Source organism: Gambusia affinis, linkage group LG11 (assembly GCF_019740435.1).
Source record: "Gambusia affinis linkage group LG11, SWU_Gaff_1.0, whole genome shotgun sequence".
NCBI lineage: Eukaryota > Metazoa > Chordata > Actinopteri > Cyprinodontiformes > Poeciliidae > Gambusia > Gambusia affinis.
This window is the reverse complement of record NC_057878.1, coordinates 27,168,597-27,193,314: the sequence shown is the minus strand read 5'-3', so window position 1 is coordinate 27,193,314 and position 24,718 is coordinate 27,168,597. Positions and strand designations below refer to the sequence as shown.

At 38.4% G+C, this 24,718-nt stretch overlaps 2 protein-coding genes across 3 annotated transcripts in view; one reads left to right on the top strand and one right to left on the bottom strand.

Moving 5' to 3' along the window:
• Nucleotides 1-22,615, top strand: part of parp9 (poly(ADP-ribose) polymerase family member 9) — a 35,369-nt gene extending 12,754 nt beyond the window's left edge. Inside the window, exons 1-8 of one of the 2 annotated variants that reach the window (XM_044132522.1) lie at nucleotides 14,062-14,194; nucleotides 15,367-16,269; nucleotides 17,954-18,184; nucleotides 18,277-18,492; nucleotides 18,704-18,764; nucleotides 19,678-20,147; nucleotides 20,272-20,431; nucleotides 21,635-22,615. In XM_044132522.1, coding sequence (XP_043988457.1) covers nucleotides 15,382-16,269; nucleotides 17,954-18,184; nucleotides 18,277-18,492; nucleotides 18,704-18,764; nucleotides 19,678-20,147; nucleotides 20,272-20,431; nucleotides 21,635-21,918 — 2,310 coding nt within the window. In that variant the 5' untranslated portion in view covers nucleotides 14,062-14,194; nucleotides 15,367-15,381 and the 3' untranslated portion in view covers nucleotides 21,919-22,615. Of the gene's footprint in view, nucleotides 1-14,061; nucleotides 14,195-15,366; nucleotides 16,270-17,953; nucleotides 18,185-18,276; nucleotides 18,493-18,703; nucleotides 18,765-19,677; nucleotides 20,148-20,271; nucleotides 20,432-21,634 lie in introns of those variants that run through there. The other variant, XM_044132524.1, reaches the window with a different exon arrangement.
• parp14rs1 (poly(ADP-ribose) polymerase family member 14-related sequence 1) lies at nucleotides 1,176-13,922 on the bottom strand. Its single transcript, XM_044132519.1, has 17 exons — nucleotides 13,748-13,922; nucleotides 13,572-13,672; nucleotides 13,013-13,043; nucleotides 10,305-10,589; nucleotides 10,004-10,228; nucleotides 7,642-9,884; nucleotides 6,914-7,144; nucleotides 6,601-6,822; nucleotides 6,359-6,446; nucleotides 6,110-6,256; nucleotides 5,803-5,865; nucleotides 5,518-5,694; nucleotides 4,205-4,423; nucleotides 3,505-4,119; nucleotides 3,250-3,386; nucleotides 2,607-2,781; nucleotides 1,176-1,919 (listed from the first exon to the last, which is right to left on the bottom strand). The coding sequence occupies exons 1-17, from the start codon at nucleotides 13,920-13,922 to the stop codon at nucleotides 1,642-1,644; spliced, it is 5,412 nt and encodes a 1,803-aa protein (XP_043988454.1). The 3' UTR covers nucleotides 1,176-1,641.
• Nucleotides 22,616-24,718: the final 2,103 nt, after the last annotated feature.

The following is a 24,718-nucleotide window of genomic DNA, read 5'->3' as shown; positions in this document are numbered from 1 at the left end:
AGACGCTTATAAAAATATATATAGAAACACTTTTTCTAACGTCAACATCAGACCTACGTTTTAATTCACATAACAAGGTAAAAAAAATAAAATAAAAAGAATAAAATAAATACATTTGTTTTTCTTGCCCATAATTTGATGGTTAGAGGGCACAGATTGGCCCCCCTCCTCACCATGGACCCGAAGTCTGAACAACATGGAGGCTCTGAGAGTCATTAAACTGAGGGCAGCCAGACTAGTTTATTTTTTACTAAATTATTATATTTAGCTAAATATTACTGCTGAGGGGCACAAACAGGCCTTCTGGCATACAGATTAAAAATAAAAAATTAAAAAAATCTTTTTTGAAAAAAACCCAAAACTCAAAAAGGACACTAGGGGCATCAAGGATAAAAAGGGCAGGAGCTCAAGCCCCCTTTGCCCCCCCTCTGCACGTGCCCGGTGTGTTGCAACCTGAAGTGTGAAATAAACTTCAGTGGAGTTTTAAAACAAAATATGTGTAAAGGTTTATGTCTGGTTGAACGATGTGTGACCCAGTTGATTCTTTTTCCGTTTTGGGGGGAGGATTTTATTGTAATCCATTGGGGGGCCCAGAAAGTCGTTGGGAGCCACTGCACCAGTCCAATATTTAAGTGAGGAGTGTTGTAGGTTTTTCTTTGCATCCTGAACATTTTCCAGCTTTGTTGCAGACTTTCTTTTTGGTCTACCTGACCATGTTTTGGTTTCGACAGAAAGCCATGACTTTCTACAGCTCTGAATACTTTTTCAGAGCTGTAGCAAAATCCCAGGTTCACAAATTAGTCGCTATCTGTAACTCCGAACTTGTCCAAAAATATCTATCATTACCTGTCATTGTCCTAATATTTTTTCAGACGTTATAATTTCCTTTAACTTTACTTATGTTAAAAAAATGCTTTCACATTTCTTAATTCATTAAGAACTTGATTTCCAAAGGAGGTAAAAATGACTCCATCATTTACTCATTTTGTTGTGAGTCATTGTAGAGTATGGGGATTTGTTAAACAATAAAGTCCAAGTACTTTATAGAGACAAATTAGTTTGACAGTTTAAGAGACAGATAAGCACATTCTACATCACACATCAAATCAGACAAGCCTTTACCTGCTTTTTTAGGATTTCTGTTTACTAAACATTAGAATAATGAGTGAAAAGAGTTTTTCAACAATATTTTATTTTCTTTAAGTATAGAAATTTACAGAGATGTACAGTGAAATCACCTGTGCTTGTTTACTATATATTCTGGAGTTTTAATTTGGACACCTGTTAACTTTTACTTTAATTTTTAAATCTAGAACTGCTTGTTGGTTTATAAGAGTGTGAAACTTAGGTTCAGAACAGAGGAGGTTCTTGTCGCAAGTCGTAAACTGTAAATAGTACAAAGGTAACATGTATTAGAATCTCTTGATTTGATATTTCACATGATCAAATCGAGATCATGTGAAAGATCTTGATTTGCAGGGTCTGACTCTATATGTCTGAGAAGTTAAGGCAACGCTTTAAGGCACTAACTGGGCCTGAATAAAACTACTAAATGAGCATAAGATGAAACAAATAAAAAAATTATTAGACTTAGTGTGATTATCATATCTTCTATTTGTATTTAATGTTTTCTGGGTGTTGCTACTTGAAGGTGATCAGATACTCAGGATAGGCCTGAGTGTCATGAAACACTACAAACATGCTGGGAGTGGTCGCGTTGTCCACCACACTGTCATATATGCCGAGATTCCCTTTGGCTGGTGGAGCGATCATGGTTTGCTGTCCCAGGGTGTAGTCTCCCGTCAGCACTCTGCACAGGTACATGAACTTCTCTCCATTCGCATTGGGCCTGGAATAGGTGTCTTGTGCAGAGTAATTAGCTTTAACTGCAAAGTAGGAACCGTTTCCATAACAGGCAGCTGAAAACAGATCAGTCAGAGTTAATTTTTGACTTAAAGAAGTTCTCAATAATGTTACTTAACTTCTTAAAGCTGCAGTACGTAACTTTGACAAAAGTATGTTTTTCCATATATTTTAAAACTGTTACTATGTTATGACAGTTTGCTATCACAGATAATCTGTTAATGATCAATCTCCTCCACCTCCTTAAAGCAAAGTGTGTACATGAGCAGTGTGAGCAGTGTGTACATGAGGATGATTGACAGCAACAATAAGACCCTTCTCCTGGCTCTGATTGGTTGTTTCTGATTATATTTTATTGTATTTCTGCAGTTAGTACTGGGAGCAGTGGGAGAAGATACAGTAGCAACATTTTTCACAGATTATTTGTCTCATGTTATTATAGTGTCATGACATGGTGCGAGTAAAAACATCTTTTTAATAAAAGGTATATACTGCAGCTTCACCAATACTTAAAAATTTAAAATATTTAATTTTACAACAAATAAATAACCACAGTACTGCCGAAAAATCTCTAGAATTAGCCCAGAATCTGCTGTACCATTTACATCTCTGAGCAAAAGTGCTGCAACATCACAATTAAAATTAAAATCAAAAACTAGGATAAAACTACAGAGATTTTTGTTAAAAGTTACTGATTGAGCAGACAGATCTCCTAAAGACAAAGAAATTGCTGCAAGTCTCACCATTTTTTCCTGCATAGCTTCTGTTGAAGCCACGTTCGTTGATGATGGGGACGGTGTCTTCACTGGTGCCGTGGAAGAGACGTTTCTCGTTGTTCTGATGATTATTTCTCACCTCCATCTCTTGTTTTTTGATCTGAAGACTTTTCCACAGTGTAGGGTTCTGGATCCTTTCAATCTAAGAGCAGAGATAGATCGTCCAATATTTTTTATCTCATTAAAAAAACAAAAACAAAATTAATGAGTGTTTCCTTATTTCTTTTGCCTAAAGGTATTTATTTTTATTTTTTTTAATAAAAGAAAAAAAATATCTCAAATTTCCAGTTGATGACAGAACAACTCGTTTTGAGAGGGCCGGTCCTATACTCCTGTTGTAACTTAAGGGGTGCAGGACCTCCTGAGGTGGAGAAGGTTTTGCAGTCAGCAGGGATTGTTGGGCAGGAGGTGGCAGCATGGCTCTTCTCTGTTCTCATTTACGCTGTCGGCCTATATCCATGTTGGGTGGATAGCTGCTCTGGGAAGCTATTCCAGGTGACAAATCATCCCTAAATGTCTTTTTTGTATAGAAATTATTCTCTGGTACATGCTAGCAATTAGCTTCTTCAAACTGTGTGTCAGGAATGAACAACTCTACTAATGATATTACCTTGCTGACGGCTCGATTGCATGTGGCTTTGAAGAGATTGAGGACTTCTGCGTACTCTGATGACGCAGTTTGGAGGGAGACAGAATGACACGTTTTACCAGCTGGCATGGCATCCCAAAACTCAGGAACATCTTCATCTGTTAAAATAGAAAAACATCTAGTTGTTTTTTCAGTTTAGGAAATAGAACAATTAAATTTCCTGCAGACAAATTAAAGATCAGTAGCATTGGATATGAATTTTAGATACTTAGATACCTTTTAGTTTGTCAATTCGTTTTATCTGCAGGATGGTTCCCTTGCTGTCAGTGGCTGGTCCTTTAGGCATCTGGACTGTATAGTCTGAGCCAAGGATGGTAACTTTTACGGTGGGTGCTGCCCTTTCCAACGCATGCTCAAGCTCATAGTTGGTCATCTGATCAAAACTCTGATATGGAAGCCCATGTTGCTGATACTGCCAGTCTGCCACCGTGGCAGCCAGCTCCAATTTCCTTTTCAGCTCCTGCTCTCCTCTCACTTTCTTCAGCATACTATCTATCTCCCGACTGGCTCGGAGCACGTCTTTACTGAGTCCTTCAATGATGAAAGAGGCTTGGCCATTGGTGATTTGATTTTTGATGCTCACACCCAACTTCATCTGGATGTCAACAATGCGCTGACAGTCTGCAGAAGACAAGTTCAAGATGTCGTTGTCTGTTATCTCTTCACTGCATTGTTCATTAGATATCAGGTCGTTTATCTTCTTCTTGGCTACATCTACTTTGGACTGTGAGGCACCACAGATATGGAAGACGACAGGCTCCACTTTGACAGTCTCAATATCAGACGCCTCATTTTCCTGTTTGTTGTCAGGACTTTCTGATACAAATAACGCTGTAAGAATAAGGATATTTTGAAATGGAACGTCGGATAAAAACATTCATTACAAAGGCAGAACTAGTTTTCTTGCCATACTTACATTTTAACTTGTGGGTAAAACTGGACCAGAGTCCGCCTTTGTCCTTTGGATCAGTGGCTTCCCTTTCTTGCATGCTGCTGTAGAAATCTTTCAGCATCGGTTGCTGGAAGATGACTATCCTGATCAAAGTCAGGGAGCTGGAGGAGTTTTGGCTGAAAACATCAATCACAGCATCCAACATGGAGTCTGCCACTTGTTTCGCCTGAACGTTGCCTTGACCTGGAAACAGGCAACACAAGTGGTTGATGATTCAAATCTGCAAATTCAAAGAGTTTCTTTCTACCCACAGTGCTAAGTTAAGACTCATCCTTGGGTGCAGCAGAAAAAAATTTGTATGTTTATTCAATCCAAATCTACACAGTCAAAATCTTTGGATCCAAAAAGTTAAAATGGTCAATTCAAGACTATACATCTTCAGAGTCAGTTAGCCAACATCTGAAACTACAACGATCTGAATCTACATTAGCAGACAAACTAAGGCTACGTTCACAAAGCAGGCAAATGCTACCAAATCTGGTTTTTATGCCCATATCAAACCTATTTCATAGGTCTGTGCTATGCTGTATGATAAACGCAGCATAGCATCGGCCATCTATGCTATAGTACAGTGGAGACTATGCTATAATCTTTTTACCTCCAAAAAATTTCCAATTTATGTCACTTCCATATGTAGAACTAATTCAGATATGTATGTGATAGTTTTCAAAGCATCTGCAGGCTGAACCTTCATGTCGCATTCAATAAGAGTTTTACATCATTAATGTCAGACATACATCATAATTTTGCACCAGAAAATGCCAGGTATGGTAAATCAAGATGAAAACAATGGTAGAAAACTATAATTATGAAATTACGAAAGACGTTTGTGTCACTGAAGTACATCACATCACATCACAATCCCACCACTCTTAGTCAGGATTAGGGTTAGGTTAACCCTAATCCTGACTACACATCCAAACAGACTTCTGTACAGAAGTTGCAGTCAAGGAAGTTTTTAGCTTCCTTCATCTTGTTATGATCTTGTGACAATACTGTTGGCTCCTATTGCTGAATAAACTTTAAAATTAATGGCGGTGTCCATTACTGCTTTCTTAAACAGTGCGCTGTAGTTTAACGTCTGTTCTTCTTCTGTGCTTGTGGGTCGCTTTGGGGTCGTAAACTGTTCACACATAGGTCTTGTTTCAGCTGGGTTTAATTAATAATATAAACAATCACGCAAAGAAAATCCCATTTCAGCAAAAATTCAGAACTGAGCTCTAAATCTGCAGTGTGAATGTAGCCCAAGATGAGCTCATTATGTTGGCAATCCTCACCTGTACCAATGGCAGGAAACGAAACAGAAGTGTAGGAGTGGTTCACACACTTTTGGAGTGCTTCCTTTACAGTGCTGTGGATTTTCACTGGGTCCGTCTGTCCGACAAGGTGAAGAATCTTTTTGCACTTTAGGTTTCCTGGTACCGTCATTATAATGCCTTGGTTGGACTGGGAAGCTGGTGGGATGTTTTAATCAGAATCACAACCTAGTTATAGAACTAAATGAACCATAAACCATAAACTAAGGATGCATGTTACAACAAAGCAAAATTTAATGTCCTTACCAAGATTTTGGCATTCTTCAAAAACAACTACACCAGCTGCATCCAGAATAGCCTTTGATACTCCTGGGAAGGTAGATGAAGTGAAAGGTTTGATAGTTCTGATACTGATGACCAATGTTTGTCTTTATTTCATCTTTTTAAATGAGTATATCTAACTAGATCTTATGGTGCACTCATATTTACTTGTTTAACCTTATTAAACATGTATGTCCCACAAATCAATATCATTAGGAAGGAAGTGTGCATTTAGTGCATTCTGGTGATTTACACTTTACATTACAAATATATCACATATAGATTGATTTACCAGACTTGAGAGTGAAACTATCATTTGAAGAGTTGACGATGACATCAGTAGTTTCCTTGGTTATATCTCCAGTTACTACCTGAATCATCACGTTTCCCAGTTTAGTCTCATGCGTTCCTGAACTGGAGACAACTTTAGAGAATTTGCCTGTTGGTAAACATAAATATCACTTTAACCTTGAAATTAGGCAATTTCTCAAGTTTTGTGTAAGTTAACCAAATGGCAACTGAAAGATCTGCCTGCCAGTACCTTGTGAAGAATCTGCAGAAGCTGGACCTGCAGCTGCTGAAGAACCTGTGGCACTGGGAAACTTCTTCTGAAATTCATCAGTGAATACCTGCAAAATGTCACAAAATTAAAGGCTTAGTCATGAAATTTTACTACAAATTTCTGCATTAATAATGAGCTTTACCAACTGATAATGTTGATCAATAAGTTCTAAACTAAGAGCTTATCACTCTAATATTACAATGATTCTTATTTTTCATTACCTTAATAGTCTGTGTATCTCCAGGATAAAGAACAACTGTAATCTTCTTAAGGTTATTGGATTGTCTCTGGCTGCTGAACTCCAAGAATTTATCCAGCATCAAAGTGGCAACAAGATTTTTTGGAAAACCCAAGTTTCCAGTGCCAACAGCTGGGAAAGTTATAGACGACAAACGAGTTTTCTCCGCCAAGTCCAAGCAATCTTTAAAGATCCCAGCTAGAGTCTGAAAGACATTTTGTAAAACAGATTACCTGGTAGTTCCATTGATTCAGAAAGAAATTCAAAAGGTTTTATACTTTATGAATATGATATACCTTTTCAGCTGTGCCTTGGCCTTTGTCCCAGTGTGGAGCGATTGCATGGAAAACTTGTTTGCTCTTCAGCTTGCAGTTATCTGTAACAACAATCTCGCCTGGTGCTCCTTTTGTTTTCTGGCTGTGTACCAGCTGTTGAAGTTTGGCTCCAGCTGCACTGAAGATAGCTTTAGAAATTGCCCCTCTGTCCAATACAAGATCTTCCGTCACTGTGTTCACAATTACCTCTGTCTGAAAATATGGTACAGCATTATTAAGATATGTAATTTCACTATAGTTTTATTGTAACACAAACAAAAGTCAACAGTGAGTGGAAGCAGAATCAGTCAAGAAAATTTCTATCCTGATAAATCTACTTTTCCTAAGTTTGCATAATTCTAGAGAGACAGATTGAGTAGGGTTCTGTGAGGTTCTTGTCCTTCAGTTTGTCCTTCTAGAAGAAACTCAGTCCTATGAGTTCACATACAGAAGTTGAAATTCTGACCGGATTTTTAAAACATAAAAAACTGGGCAGTTGTCTTGAGGTTTCTTGTCTGGTAAAACAACTTTGGATCGCACCAGCAATTAAATTAGCTCTCTGGGGGGCCTCTGCAGGACTACCCATTACCCTTACTCTGCTTTCAGAATATCTTCCTCTTTCTATAGACAAAGGGTAGTGCACATTGAAGAATATTTCAGTTTAAAAACCTTTATATTTAAATTAGTTTTTCAAAAACATGCATATTTACCTTGGCAGCCTCAATGTTTCCCTTTTTAAGAACAATGTTCAAGCCCTCTTTGGTCTGCCCTCGGCACAAGCTTGGGTCCGGTGGAACAAGCTTGAGTAGTGGAGATTTCTGACTGACTTTAGGGGTAGCATTTTGAGATGAAACACTAACTCCATGATTTCCAAACTCCTGCTTCACAGCACTTTCTAGACCAAGAGCAACACTGTCCTCATTGTCCACCAGATGAATGGTCTTCAGGGTGTTGTCATCGTACTTTTCATCACAGTAATCCTTCACTGCTCTAGCGATGGTAGCTAGGCACAGATTGAGTGGGAAGCCAAGACTTCTGCTGATGGCAGGAAGGGCCACAGACACACAGCCACACTTTTCAGCTTGTTCTAAGCTTTCTCTAACAGTTCTTTTCAACTGGGCCTCAGCCCTCTTTGGCTTAGTTTGATCAAAATAGGGTCCTACGGCATGGATCACTTTTTTGCAACGAAGCATTCCTCCAGCATCTGTTACGACACAATCTCCAGGTCGGAGTTTTCCTTTTACATTAATTATTTGGTCACATATGGCCTGCAACTGAGGTCCTGCAGCTTTTGAAAGTGCCAAAGCAAGACCTGCGGTATGTTTCAAGTCCTCAGTAGAAGGATTGACAACAGCATCCACAGAGTAACTGCACATGTCAGCCTTGGAGACCACGATTTCCACTCCATCACTTGTCTGGACTTTGTAAATGGGTTTTCGTACTTGTACTACAGCAAAGTCGTCATCTTCATTCGATTTACCAGCCATCTGAATCAGGCAGTCAGTTTCACTCTTAATCAAGGAAGTATAAAGTTGTTCTTTCTCCTTAAAGAACTTCTTGACTCCAGGTTTTGTGACTTTAAAACTATCAAAGCACACAGAAGCTAGTATACCTTTGACAATGGTTTTACAATCTTTCACAGCAGATCTACAGCCACTTAGGATGATTTCCTCATTTCCAAAATCCACTTCCACTCCTTCCAGTTGCTTCAACCAGGTTGTCTCATGTTTCAGGTACTCAATGATGACATTTGCGTCAACAGCAATACATTCTTCAATATGAGCATTTTCTGTTATAAACTCTTCTAGTTCACTGCTAACTTTGTCCACACTGTCCTTGTGACCGGACACTACCACTTGCTGTTGATGAGTTATGATCTGAACTCTCATTCCTGACCCACTGTTGGCTGTTTCCTGCTGATGGACCAGCTGCTGCCACTCCAGCTTCTTCAGGACTTCAAGGTCTTCAACTTCGATATATTCAGATTTCAGAATTTGGCTTAGATGGACTTGAGCATCCATTAGATCCTTGTCAGAAACAGCAACAAGCTGCACCCTCTGTGGACTGATCTCCAAGGCTGCTTTTATCCCATAGGCTGTAAGAAGTGCATCGGTGGCCTCCTCTTGTTGTTCGTCCTTCAGCATGTCAAGCAAAAACTGATCTACTTCTAAATTCTGTCGCTTTAATCCTAATGTTGCGTTGCTTATCACCTGGGTTGCTTTAATAATCTCCTCCACAAAGCCAGTCACTTTCAGAGCTTTCTTCTTTTGGTCGTATGTCATTTTGAGTTCTGGGTACACTTGCAGGAGTTTATCTTGAAGACCATCTTGAGAAAGGATGTGGAACATCGATGGTGACACATTGATCTCTTGAGTTTTACTTAATTTCTCCCTCCGGACCCTTTCGTTGATCTTGTCAAGAATGTCTGAAATAGGTTTCTTGAGTGTGTTGACATCATTCTCAAGGCCGGCCACTGAAAGGACACCACTGGTTTTATCAGTAACTACAACAACATCTTCCTTCTGCAGTTTCTCTTTAATCTTCTGCTCAGATTCCTCCCATACATCTGACTCCAGGGAGAACTTGATGGATTTGAATTTTGACACAGCCTGAGAAAAGGCTGCTTTCACAGTGTTTGCCCACTCTTTGATGATGACTTTGGCTTCTTTTTGCTTCAGCAATGAGGGCGAGGCACTGAGGCGGACGGCAGACTGCTCCAGGGTTATGTTGCAGAAATGTTTTTCCAAGTCACGGCCAATGGTCTCCAGAGCTGCTTTGTGGTTAGCTAGGTAACTGAGGACAGCGTTGTCAATGGGCTCAGAGATGGCAGCAGGAAGTTTTGGGGACGGCTTATCTTTCCCATAAAGTGCTACTCCCAAAGATTTGTAGAATGGATAGACTTTGATTTCTTCTTTTTTTATTTCATGCTTCTTACCCAAGACTTTCTTAACATCTGCAGATTAAAACACAAAGTTACACTCCATAATTCTAAACTGGTAGTCACTTCTGTTGAAGATAGAGCATACCGTCAGAATAAACTGCAGTAATTAGAAAGTAGAGCAGGTTAATTACCTTGATGGTTCTTAAATATGACGACAGCAGACTTTTCAGCTTCATTCAGTTGAACATCTTCCACATCTCCCCCTTTACTCTCAAAGTAGAGACATAGCATGTCTTCACTGCAGTCTGAAACTCCTTCAACCATAACTTTCTTTGTGTTCTCAAGGGGCCGGACTGATAAGTTCTTCTTTGTAAACATCCGATTTTGAGGACATCTTTCTATGAACTCAGTGTTATCTGTGAAGTTAAAATAAAAACATCAAATTTCAAGTTGTTCTAAATATAATTGAACATGCATGAACAAAGTGGGTACCTCTTCCACTCTGGAAAGTGACGACAGCAGATGAGATGTCAGGGATCAGTTCCAGGGTGTAGTCCTGGGAGGCAGTCGGAGAGCTTAGGTCTCTCAAAATGTTCTCCACAATCATTTCCATAAATTCTGAGGTTAAAGAATCTGGAATATTCCCTAAAACAGCCGACTTGGAGCAATGCTCCTCATCGTCTGAATCACCATCTTTGCCTTTTGCCCCCGTCTGACCTTCATTCAGAGGTTTGGGTTCTTGAACTTTGGACTGTTTGTTGGTCCCTTCATGGTCCGCTGTTATTGAAATATGAAAGATGAATGAGTAAAACCTGTTTTTTACTGACCACTGAAACAAGTCAATCAGAAGCAGAAACAAAGTAGGTCCATAAGTATAGACTGTATTATTATGAGCTAAAGAAAAGCTTCTATTAGATGATCCATCTAATTATGACTTTAATGTGGACATATCATATTTACTTAGTTTTATTTTTATTTAACTGAAGGAAGTTATGGACATCTACCCATTGATTGGTTTTAAGTATCTTCTTAACTCTTCAGTCAGTTTATAATTACCTGGTGACATGGGCTGTGAATCATCTGCATAATTACTTATCTTGTTATTTATTATAATCTAAACTAATCTCAGCCTGTTGATATTTAATAGGAGAGACCCCAACATGGTACCTTGGGGAATGCCACATGGGATTTTCATCAACTCCAATGAAAACTTTACTATTGGCACAAAGAGTCGAGTCGAGTACTGGACCAGAAAGTCTGACCAAATCTCCAGTTCTAATAAAAACACAACATAAAAACAAGCAACTCAACAGGTTTTTAAAAATGTGGAAACTACTTTTTGTCAACAATAACTGTAAAACTTATAGAAGAGTAAAAAAAAGTCCCATTTTAGCAAAAAGCTTTGGTACAATAGTTTCCATCAAACACCATAAATATTTTAAACCTCTAAAGATTAAAACCAAAACCAAAATTATTTCTGACAATCAAAACTATCACTCAGTATGACCAGCCGCAAGCATCTCAAAGCAACCATGAACATTTCCTGTCCAGCAAGGAAGCAGCTGTTATTTAACTGGTAATCACCGTTTTTATTGTCATTTACAGGCTTATTGTTATTCAAGAGATTTAGTAATAATCTGATGTGCATGGATAAAGACGCGCCTTTAAAACAAGGTTATACTTACATCTTTGTCAAAACATAATAATTTATAGTAAGGTCATTATTATTATTATTATCCATTATTGTTTTTGTTTGAAAGATTATATTAGAGCCCAAGAAACATCTTCTGAGTACAGAAAGAAAGGCATAGAACTTAAAAAGTAAATCCCATCATTATTTATAATTTCCTTTAAATATGTTTTACTAATTTAATGCAGATTAGTAAAACATATTTAAACCATATCCAGCCGGTTGTATTGGTAAAAACAGACAGTCACAACCTTGTAGTTTGAAAATCTCTGTCTCCCTCTGCTGCAACAAACTTAAAACAGCATTTCATTTTGTACAGAAGATTACAGAGGAATGCAAAGTTCCTCTGTAATGATTATTTGTTAGTTAGTCCAAAGGACTCTTCCTTGATTTGCAAAATGATTCAGTCCCCTTTCCTCTAAGTTCAACAATTACCTTCAGAAGTTGCCTGATGATTGCTAATGAATCTAGTGTGTCATTTAAACTCAGTACAAATCCAGCTGCTCCTTGACGGCCTCAGATGTTGGTTAAGAGAATATCATGAAGTCAAAGATTTGTCTTTGTCCCAGACAGATCTGGGATAAAGTTGTGGAGAAGTTTAAAGCAGGTTTAGGCTATAAAAAGATTTCAAAAGCTTTGAACATCTCACAGAAATGATTGAACATCAATCCATCATCCGGCAATGGAAAGAGAATGGTACAAGGCCGTCTACCGAAACTTCCTGAACCAGGAGAGGCCTGATCCAGGAGAGGCCTGAACCAGGAGAAGCCTGAACCAGGAGAGGCCTGATCAGAGACACAGCCAAGAGGCCCATGGTGTCTCTGGACCAAATTCAGAGATCCACAGCTCAGGTGAGAGAATCTGTCCACAGGAAAACTATTAGTCATCACTGGATAAACATCTTTATGGAAGAAAGGCAAGAAGAAAGCAATTGTTCAAAGAAAACCATCATACGTCTCGAATGCAGTTTGCCAGAAGCCATGTTGGGGACGCATGTGGAAGGTTTAAAACATTCCGTCAGAATGGCCCAGTCAAAGTCCAAAATGTGTGGCAAGATCTGAAAACTGCTGCTCCCAAACGCTTTGCATCTATTTTGACTGAGTTTAAGTTGTTTGGGAAAAAAACAGGCAAAAATTTCAGTCACTAGACGATCGAAGCTGGTAGAGACAAACACCAAAAGACTTGCAGCTGGATTTGCTTCAAAAGGTGGTTTTACACACACACCACACTTTTCAGTTTTTTAGTTGTAAAAAATGTTTTGAATCATGTATACCCCTCCTTCCAGTTCACAATTGTGCACCACTTTTTGTTGGTCTTTCACACTAAACTCCAGTGAAATATATATATATATATATATATATATATATATATATATATATATATATATATATATATATATATATATATATATATGTTTGTGGTTGTAATGTGACAAAATATGAAAAAGTTCGAGAGGTGTGAATACTTCTGTGTCACATCAGTGGCAGATATTTCCTTCACGGGTACTTACACTTTTTGCTGCCTGGATCAGTTGAATCCCCCTGTTTAAAACAGATTTGAGACATTTTAGACAAATAATCCTGTGTTTGAGGATTGTTAAATATCCTCAAACACAGAAAGTGAAAGGATAAAAGCAGGAATGCAATCAGACAGAAACTTCTTGGATTCTGATTAGTCATATAACTTGCAGTAAACAATAAAAGCCCAGCAGGGGCAGGTCTTCATTAGCAGCTCAGAGTTTAAACAAAAGGCTAAGGAAGTGTTCAAAGGTCCAGGACTGGTCAGGTCAGCATCATACATGATGAAGGCAATAATAGTAAACATAAAATGAGTTTACCGATTCATAGACATAAAATAAATCACACCCACAAAGACAAACATGAACATGTTTACAGCAGCAGGAGGTGAGTGTTATGTCACTGTCAGGCATTTTATGAGATTACAGGAAGTAACTCAGGTCAGATCAGTATTCCATTAAATATTCCAAACAATATTCCAATGATCATAAGAGAAGAAATTCTCATTCGGTAGAACGTAAATACGTTTAACTTCCACTTTTTAGCTCTCACCTGTTTCTGTTTTCCGTCTGAAGGAAGGCGGACTGTCATCTTTAGCACTCCTTGATCCAAACTGATCTGGTGCTTCTCTCTGCCCAGGACATTTTTCTGGTCTGAGGGAGAAAACGGGTTAAATCCAGCAGGTTTTTACTCAGGACTGATCAGAAACCTGACAGTCTGGGACTCACCCTCCTCTCTGCGGAAGCGCAGCAGCGCAGTTGGGCTCCCGGACTCATAGTCCACCTCGCAGTCTCCTCCGTTGGACTTTTTACTCTGAAAATATTTCACCAACTTATTTTTTAGTCTCTGTGTGTTGCTTTCTCCCAACTCCACCAGAACAGGGAAGGCGTATTCCTCCGCCATGCTGCTGGCCTCTCTCCTTTCTGATCTGACTGAACACTTTCGGTTTTGTTTGTGGAGAAACGACGGGAGGCGGGAGGCGCGTTCTTACTGACGCAGCTATGGAGCTTTGCGGGATTGGCGCAGAAGGAGTCGCAGCAGGAAGAGCGACATGTTTTCTTTGTTATTTTGAAGACTTATTAACTCGATCTAGCAGTTCAACCAGTTAGAACTGGTCCACACCCAGTTCCAGTTTACTTTCAGTTTTTCACTCGGGACTTTCCACGCCAGGCAAGGTAAGCTATTCGCCTCTTTGTTTCTTCTCTTTTAAACGAAAGTACTCCTTTATGGGTAAAGCCTTTACTTTTTATTTAACGTTAATGAGAAGCTGAACTGAAAATAGTTTAGTTGTTCATAATTCGCATTTGGATGTGACTTAAAGTGATCGCTGGCGTTAAGATTGGATTTCACTAACAGAGAGGGTGATGATCGGGAAAACGGCGACGAGAATCTGAAAGCATTAAGTTAGTATGTGTTAGGTCAACTTATTAAAATTAAATTATGCCGCATTTGCTTGCAGCTTTGCATTAAGGAAAACATAAACATGCAACACTAAAATGTGGAAAAATTACAGCAAATATTAAATGTAATAATTAAACTAGAAATCAACATGATTACTTTATAGTTGAGGTCGGGCAGGTGTTTCTGTTCAGGCCAAATTAATGATTATATGATCTGAAGATCTTTTATTTTAGTCACCTGTCTCCCTCTGCTGGAGCTAAATTAAAATTGCAATTTAGTTTCATTACTAAAGTCCTGAAAATGTATTCCTTTGCGCAAGAGTGATCATTTTAGATCTAAAACGAAAAGAGGCAGAAATTTTAATCTATAAAGTTAAAATTCATAAAAACTTTCTTGATCAATAAATAATGCAGATTGCATCCTCATGAACGTGTTTTCAATTCAAACAGTTCTCCTTTGTCTGCTGTTATGGGTTTTATTGTTTATGTTTTTATTGTTCATCACTAAAGTCCAAAACAACAGCTGGAAGTTTGGATTTATCATCTATTTTAATAATTCCAGCTCACATAACTAATGAATAAAATATTACTGTGATTGTTTTTAACTAACCAACATTTACTTCAAAGTATCCTCTGATATGTCAGTATTTCTAAAGTGATAGTACTGGACATTTACTACTCAGGTTAGTTTTTAACCAGTCCGTGAAGAACTATTACATTTTACTTAAGAAAATGTCATGAAATAACACCATTTGCAGGAATATGGTGTTATTTTGGTGCCAAAAACTGAATCTTTGGCACAAACACAAAACCTTTGTTGCAGGTGTAGTGGTGAAATCATCAGAAACTTGATTTAATATCAGAAAACAGATGAGGACCTCCTGAAAGGATGGTTATAAATCTCATTTAATTGAGTCTTCATGATGTTACGTATGATCTTTCCACAGGTTTGCTAAGAAACGATGGCCAGTAAACTGGACATTCCTCTATATGAGGCGTCACTCAGCATTGTGAGAAGATGTGGAGCCGATGTGTGTGAAATCATCAACAGTAAATTTGGATGTGTGGCCACCATCGAGGGTGTGGAGAATGAGAGCAGGACTTCATACCAGCGACCGCCAGCAATCATTAAACCAGAGATAAGATTAGAGGTCATGATGCGTTCAGGTGTAAAGGTTTCTGTGTGGAAAGCTGATCTCACCAATTTCCCTGCTGAGGCTGTTGTGAATGCTGCTAATGAAGATTTAAAGCATTATGGAGGCCTTGCTCTGGCTCTGTCTACAGCTGGTGGTCCTAAAATCCAACAAGAGTCTGATGATTATATCAAAAAGCGTGGTAAATTACAAACAGGGGAGGCAGTTGCTTTGGGTCCAGGGTCACTACCGTGTAAAACGATAATTCATGCTGTGGGTCCAAATCTGTCGCCAAGTCCTTCCCAACAAGAAGTACAAAGAGCTACAGCTTTGCTAGAGAGAGCCATCTTGAATATTCTCAATAAAGTTGATGAATACCAGCTGGCAACTGTTGCCATTCCTGCCATTAGCTCCGGGTTGTTCCACTACCCACTGCGAGAATGTGCCGACACCATAGTGTCAACTATAAAAGCCTTCTATGACAAGCTGCCTAAGCAGTACCATCGTCCCAAAGAAATCTTCCTTGCTAACCATGATGATCCCACAGTGCAGGAAATGGAGAGAGCATGCAATCAGATATTCAGGCTTCAGCAGAAGCAAACTTACAGCAGTGCTGCAGCACAAAATACCCAAAGAGCCGGGAACGCCCCACAAGCTTCAGTCAAGATCGGAAATGTCCTCCTCACTCTGCAGAAGGGGAAAATTGAAGAACAAAACGTAAGAATTAATTCAACATATTTATTTTCAGTAATACCAAGTAGAGGACACATCAGGTTCAATTACTTTAAGGGGCAGTATTGTGTAAAATCAGCTTTTTTCAGCTTTACATCATGTCATAATGTTATTCCTTTATCTAAAACAAAACTGGAGTGTTGCCTTTACTCTTTCTTGCATGGTTGAGAAATCCTTTAATCTTCATGGCAACCATCCAGCTGTGCAAAATGCCTGGGTGGACCTAGCCCCGCCTTCGATTTGCAGCTCCTCCTTGTGCTGCAGTTTCCAAGTTGCTGCTCTGTGAGGCACAATAGTCCTTCAGACTAGCAGAAGCAATTAGCAAACGTCTGACAAACTGAGCATCTGCTGAGCTCAGGATATGAGCTACTTTTCAGAGCAATTCTGGTAAAAAAGGTTGGTAAAGGGTCACTAGAGGAGCCATGTTATGATGACTTCCTGGAGGTAGAGCTTCAGAAAAGGAAGGAGTTTTTAAAGTTTCTTGAGCTGTGTCCAAATTCAGGGGCTGCATCCTTCGAAGGACGGATTTATCAGGCCGATGACATGGCCTGTCCAAATTCAAAGACTCGTTCAAATGCGTCCTCATGTTTTCCCCTGATTTGAAGGATGTGTCCGGTGTATCCTTCACGACCCACCATATCCCATAATTCATTGCAGGTCCAAACCGAGTGTTCAGGCAGAGCTGCAAATTATTTTGTTATCTTACACTTTAAGTGACACAACATGATTTTTTTTTACAACGTTTTAGGCAAGACTGTGGCTTTCTCAAATATCTGCTCGGTTCACCAATACGTCACCTAATTGCAATTGTGACACTTTTGGACATGTCTGCTGTTTTACCAGCCAGCTCCCCTCACCAGCTGTCAGCTGGCCGGGTGCTCCAGGTTCAGTATGACTCCTGGCACATCGTTATAAAAACTCCCACTAGCTTTCCCCAATGAGTGGAAGTTAAACACCGATATTATTCAGACAGGTAATGTCTAGCTTTAAAATGTTTGGTTTACTAGCGTAGCTAATTTATTCCCGAGCATTAAAGTTAAGCCTTCAAACATACTAGTTTTATTTAACTGCTTACCTGAGATCTGGAGAGTATTACATTTGAAAATGAATAATTTGCTCATGTTTATTCCTTGTAGAAATGTGCACTACATGTTTGAACGTTTTAGAATCAAACTAACAGATTTACTATGAAGGTGAAGAATAATACAGAGATCAAGAGTAATACATGACAGAAACAAACTTTAGCTCCGATGTTGTTTTATTTCTTCGTCGCTCTCTGCTTCACGCTGTCACGGTTGCTAGGCAACATGAGTTACACTGAGGTGGCGGCGGGGTCAGTTGATGAAGGCTAGACCTGTCCGAATTCACTGCTTTTCTCTTCCGGTCTTCATTTCTTTGCAAGGATGCAGCCCCTGAATTAGGACACAGCTAGAGGCCCAATTTTAAAGCATCAAATCAGAAAGTAAAATTTATTTTAAGTAATCTCAGATAAGAGCATTTTTATAACAACCCAAGGTACCATAGATGATTAATTGTGCTATAAAATGGCACGATGTGCCTTGAAAACACATAATACTGCCCCTTAAACACTTAATTGTTGAAACTCTGCCACAGGGTTTATGGTGGTCTGAATTAAATTCACTCCTGTTTTTGTTCTTTGTTTCTTTAGACAGATGTCATTGTAAACACTGCATCAGAGGAACGAAAACTCAGCCAAGGCCAAATTTCCAAAGCAATATTGGAAAAAGCTGGCTATGAAATCCAAAAAGATATGTACAAAGCTGTTAAGAAGGGTAATATCTACTGCACAAACGGTTATAACCTGAAGTGCAAACAGGTGTATCATGCAATTTGCACTGGACAGAGCAGGAGTCCTACAGAATGGACAGCACCTCAACAGGTACGTCTCTCATTCCTTGGTACTTGACTTAAAATAAAAATCTCTTTTTCTGCTTTGATTTCAGTTCCTGTCTTTGTATCTCAATAATACAGTTACTCTACAGTTCGGTGTATGAGTGTTTAGTAGAAGCCACAAAGAACCAACACAGCTCAATCTCCTTTCCTGCAATCGGCACTGGAAACCTGGGATTCCTTAAAGAAACATCTGCCTCCATCATGTCAAAAGCTGTGGCTGAATTTGCTGAACGGAGTCAGAGCAAGTTGGATGTTTATTTTGTAATTTTTCCATTGGATTATGATACATACCAGGTATTTCTGCAAAACTTCATCTGCACGATATAAGTATTATACATTTACTGTTGCATAAAACGTTTCAGAAATGTTACAGTAGAAATAATCATTTGGAAGATGGTTCTCTTGCTTTAAAAAAATTCTCAAACTTTCACCTTAAATCATGTGGATGTCTTCTGTATGAATTAATTGTAAATAACATGAAAACTATTGGACTCATTTTTTCTAGGCTTTTGAAGCTGAAATAAAAGCTCTTCAGGAAAGAGTATCAAACTTCATGTTGGCAACAGGTAACTAAAAATACTATTTTACATAAATCAATTTCTTGACATCTGTGTTTTGATACTGTGCGGATTTGACGGGTTGTTACCGACCCCTGGTGAGGCTTCAGTGTTCAGAAACATTGGATCTTAAATCTCAATACAGAAAATGCTACGACTAGTTTAAAAGCTTACTATCGTGAAGACTGAATTCATCTTTTCAACTGATCTGTAACATGTAACATGCTTCCTTAAGCAGGTCAGGATAGATTCATGGTTTGTACAAAACATATATCATTCTTAGATAATGAGATTTTAGCTGCTTTAGGGCTTCTTATCACTTTAAATCCTAATAATCTGCTGCTGGCCTCTCCCCTCAACTCAACATTTACACTCGCATGTGAAAATGGCTGCAAACACATGTGCAGTCATACAGCCGCACAGTTTTGAAAAGCATAAGTAGAGCCTTCTGCACAACCAGCAAGAATGCAGTAAGTGGTTTCTGGATGGTAAGTCAACAACAAAACACTTGACTTTTCCAGCAGCCATTGTACAGAGCAGACAGCGGTAAAACTAGCTGACCAAACATGCTGGGGCTCGGCTGGGGTTGCTAGATAACGGGGCAGAATTCTGCCGATTTGTGACGTTACATTCTTCAAAAAATATTAACTTATTGCCAGAAAGACGGCTGGTTGTTTTTTTTGGGGTTTTTTTTTTACTTTGTTTTTTTTTTTTAGAAGCAGTCGAGACCTAAGAGGAAGTACAAAAATACGCAAAATGTGAATTTTACATAATGGATCTGGATCCCATTTAAAGTAATTTGCTGTGATGTTGTCCATTAAAATCCATCCAAGCTGCACAAAGACTATGATTTCCTGATCAACATAATGCATCCAAATTACTCATAAAGTAATCTTTTTTGTGTTTATAACTTGTTCACCAGCTTCTGGGTCAGAAGACTTCCACACCTCAAGAGCTTCAACCCCAAAGATCACGCTGCTTGGTCCCTCTGATGAATCAAAACGCGAGGCTAAGAAGTGGTTCACTGACCTTCTTTATAGGCATAAGCCCATCCAGATCAGAAACAACTTCATCTCACACTTCAGTGAGGAAGACCACCAGGCTCTGGCCCATTTAGCTGATACAGGGTTGAGCATTGAGGAGTTTTTCTCAAAGGGTCATGCATGTCTAACAGTCAATGGAAAACCGGAGGAAAACGCCGTCATTGCCGCCCTGCAGGTGGAGGTCTTGCTCTGCAAAATCCACAAAGATTTTATAGCAGAAGAAGAACATCAGCTGAAGATGCTGACGGCCATGAAAGTGTCTGGAGAGAAGAAAACAGTTGATGAAAAAAGTCCGGTCTTTTCACAGCGAATACAGCTTTTCAGACCTGAGGGTCTGTGGATGGTAAAGGTACAGCACATAAAAACATCCAAAGATATTACAGAGCTTTATCAGATTTTTTAGGACAAATGTTTATAAAGACTATAGTAAACTAAGAGCACTACAGATTCACAGTGAAGTATTTTATGTTTAGGTGGACAGAGTGGAGAATGATGCTCTGAAGGAGATGTTCGATCGGAAGAAAAAGCAGCTTCATCGATCCTCTACTAAAACGATGTTCCAACGCATCCCTGCTCAGTTCTGTGAGATGATCAGCAGAATTGGATTCCATGCAGAGTGCGCACCGCCTGAAGGTAGGCTACGCTAACACCAATGCTAGTGTGAAAGGATATAGTCAGAATAGCATAATAAACTTTGTCTTAGCATTTCATCATGTTCTAATGTTATTCTCTTATAAAAAAAAAAAAAAAAAAACTGGCGTGTTGCCTTGAATCTTTCAGACATGGTTGAGAAATCCTTTCATCTCAGCTTCCCCCCTACACCCTCTCCTCCTTCCTCTGCTCCTTCAGACTAGTCAGCAGCAATTAGCAAACACCTGGTGGAACCGTTGAGGTCATTATAGGAGCCACTTCTCAGAGCAATGCTGGTGAAAACATTAGATGGTTAACAGAGGAGCCAAGTTGTGATGACTTCCTCAAGTCGGAGGCCCAGAAAAAGCAGGAGTTTTTAAAGGGGCAGAGACCCAATTTTAAGATGTTATACCATAAATAAGGAAGTAAAGTTTCTGTTAAGTCATATTTGAGATGTATAGCATTTTTTTAACAGACATTAAAAAAAATACAAAATTTTAAGTAGTTTTGATCTAATTTCTAGTGCAATTATTTTGGTACTTTCAGAGTACCAAAATAATTGCACTAGAAATTAGTGCAATAGTGCAAAAGTAGTGGAATCCACTACTTCGCACGCAGCAAATTATTTTGCTGAAAAGTTAATTATAAGTTAGTTTTGTCTTATTGAAATAAGACAAAACTAACTTATAATTAACTTTTCAGCAAAATATAGGATCTTGTTTTGAATCAATAATTCCTTAATATTGATGAGAAAGTACTCGTGAAATTGGCAGATAAATTCTCAACTTATGGAAAACTTTAACTAATCTGCAAGTGGAACTTGCAGTTTTCCATCAATATTAAGGAACTGTTGACTCAAAATAAGATCCTATATTTTGCTGTAAAGTTGCTTATAAGTTAGTTTTGTCTAATTTCAAGTGTATTATGATATCACTACTAAGACAAAAATCTTGGTACGATTTTGTGTTTTTGCAGTGTATGTGCCTGAAAAACGCAACGCTGCCCCTTTAAGACGAGTTTCTGTTGTAGTCTTTGTCAAATGAAATTGTTACCAGCATGATTTAAAATAAGAGCTAATTCAGTAATCTGAGCCACTGGGATCATGTTGTTGAAGTGAGGAAGCCTGAGGACACAACCCTGCAGAACTCCGTGTCTGATTAGCAAACATGTGACACATTAACAGCACAATGAATCTCCTGGTTACAGACCCAACGTATGGAGAGGGAATCTACTTCGCACGCAGCATAAAAGCAGCGTTGGAGCTGTGGAGGGAGAAAGGTGAGGAGTACCTGTACTTTGTGGAGGCCGACGTCCTGCTGGGAAACTCGGCTAAAGGTGAACGAGGATTTATTCTTCCTCCTCCGGATGAAAAAGATCCCAACACTCTCTGTGACAGCGTGTCTGGAGGATCTGACGTCTCTGTCATCTTCAGCGGTTATCAAGCTTTGCCAAAGTACATTATCACCTGCAAGAATTCACACTCTCACTAAATATAAAGAGTTTTACTCTTTTTGGTTTGAAACCAGAATCTGATTACAGAAAAAATTATCAAAAAGAATCTCCAGAGAAGTAAACTAGTTTTCTATAAATTCACTTTTAGCCTCAGAGATTCAAAATAAACCTGTATGCTGACTCAGAAACTAAAAAAGTTTTGTTATATTAGAAACTTTGATTTTCATATTGGCACTACATTATAAGCAGAACAAATATTACAATATTAGTCTTATTATGTCTTTGTGTAGAACCGTTAAAACCATTAGGAATGATAATGATAAGCAATAGTATGTTTGTAAAAATATGAAGGTTTCTGTTTTTTCTTAACTTGTTCAAATATATTAAAATATCTTTGGTTTAGAATCCTGCTTTTATTATTTTATGATTTATTTAATCTTTTTTGCAGTTTGGGGAAAAAAATGACCAAAAGTCTTATAATCATCTGTTTGTTGAGTAAAAGTGTGAAGTTAAATCAAAAACATTATTTGTTTAAAGGCATCAGTTTATTTGACTTTACTTTGTAAATCTAGCATCAGTCTTTCTATGCTCTATATAAAAAGTTATCAGTAGATGCCTGGCAGAATATCTAGATATATATTTCTAAGGGATCTTTGTCTAAATTTGTGTGTGAACATGTAAACATTGTACTAATGCTGCTGTAAGTAAATAAATAATAAAGGAAGTTGGAAATAAGCAACAGTGTGATCAGTTTCTGTTTATCTGAAGATGAAACTACAATTAAAACTCAGCTGCCTGTAATCTAACAAATGAGGACATTTAGCATCATTCTGGTCCAAAACGTGAAAATTAATCTGAAATCAAAAAACAAAAACCCACTGAAGGTTCTGCTGAAGCTGGTAAGACATGAGTTATGAATTATTAATAATGTAAATTATGTTTAGCATAATTTACATTATTATTTATTGATTGTAGCATGATTGTACATAATTACAAAAAAGTGAAGTGAAATATTTAAGTGCAAAGCAAGATTTATTTTGGAGAGAGGAAGTCTTATTTTGAAGGATCTGGTGTCTTTTGTTGCCATCTTGCCTTATCAGTGTTTCTCAGTTCCAGTCCTCAGGCCCCCCTGCCTGAATGTTTTAGGTGTTTCCCTTCTGCCACACATCTGATTGAATCTTTGGGTGATTAACAGGCTCCTGCAGAACTTGGTGGCTGCAGAAGACGTTGTGCAATCATTTGAATCAGCTGTTCTGGTGTAGAGACACATCTAAAACATGCAGAGCTGGGGGGGCCTGAGGACTGGAATTTAGAAGCACTGCCTTTTATTGACTTCGGTTGCTAGGATACAAGCAGCTGTTGCTGTTTGTTCAGTAAAAAACTGAACAGAAAATGTTCAGGAGAGACATCTGAGCCTCTGTTATGATTGCAGAAGCTTCCTGTCCTCCTGTAGCCAAACGGGCTGAAAGGTCGCTCAGCAGGGGGGAAGCCAGAACTGTAAAAGAAACATAAAAAGACAGACTGCAGCTTGAGACAAAGATTTTCACTTTTAGAAATACGAAGAAAGAAAAGTGGAACTATCTGGGCATAACGACCATCTGGAGGAAGTACAGGGATGCTTGTACCACCCTGTCTGCGGTGGCAGCATCATGCTGTGGGGCTGTCCTGCTGCAGGAGGAACTGGTGCACTTCCTACACGGCATCATGAGGAAAAAACATCCTACAGAAATGTTGCAGCAACATCTAAAGACAGCAGCCAGGAAAAAGCTTTGGTCTTCAAAATGGACAATAACCTTAAGAATACAGAGAAAATACAACGTGACTTAACAGAGTCAATGTTTCATGACCCAGTTACACCGGTTCTGTCAGGAGCAACGGACCAGAACTCCAGCAAATCCAAAATGTTTGACCCGATTCATCCAGTTCAGAGAAAATGCTTCCCCTGAAATACATCTGACATATTCTGTCTCTCATTGTTATATTTATCAATTAGAAATAATTCTGGTGATTCGAACTGGTTTCATTTAATGGAGGAAAAATGTGAATGTCTGTAAATTTCTGGTTTCATTTGTAAATTTTATCCCGTTTCATGTGAGAAACATAAAACAAGTTTTTTTGTTTGAATTTGTACTTTTATTAGCGCTTTGAGGTTTTTGTGCATTAAATCTGTTCTATAAATACAGTTTATAACAACAGAAAACACAGGATGTGGCCTTTAACTAGACCGCTTCCATCAGGGAAGGCTTTTACTGGCGTCTTTCCTCCAAGAACCACGACTAACATCCAAACAGTACCGACAAAAAGAAAAAAGAAAAGCACTGACCCAGTTTCTCTATAAATATAAAGAGAAATTTAAACTAAAAGTTTAAACAACCACAATAAAACAAAAGTTTCACAGTTCTCTACGGACAAACAGGAAGTTTACACAGAATAACAGGAGAGATCACAGCAGCTGTACCTGTAGGTTTCTACAGCCTGCACTGCAAAAACACAAAATCCTACCAAGGATTTCTGGTTAGTTTCTACTACAAATACATTTAAAATAAGAAAACTAACTTACAAGAAACTTTTTGGCAAGAAATAGGAGCTTAAGTACAAGTTATAAGTGGAACAAGATATTTTTCCCATATTATAAATTATAGATATTAGTTATAAATATATTACGATAATAATTCTTCTAACTTTAAGTGTATGACAGAATGTCGGTTAGATTCAAACAAAAAGACGAACATTTCCACCGTTGGACCAGCGGACATTTCAGAGTTTCAAAAGTCAAAAATTTGCTAGAAAAAAAACAACAAAATTTTGAGATTCATTTCATAAATTTTCTTTAAAAAT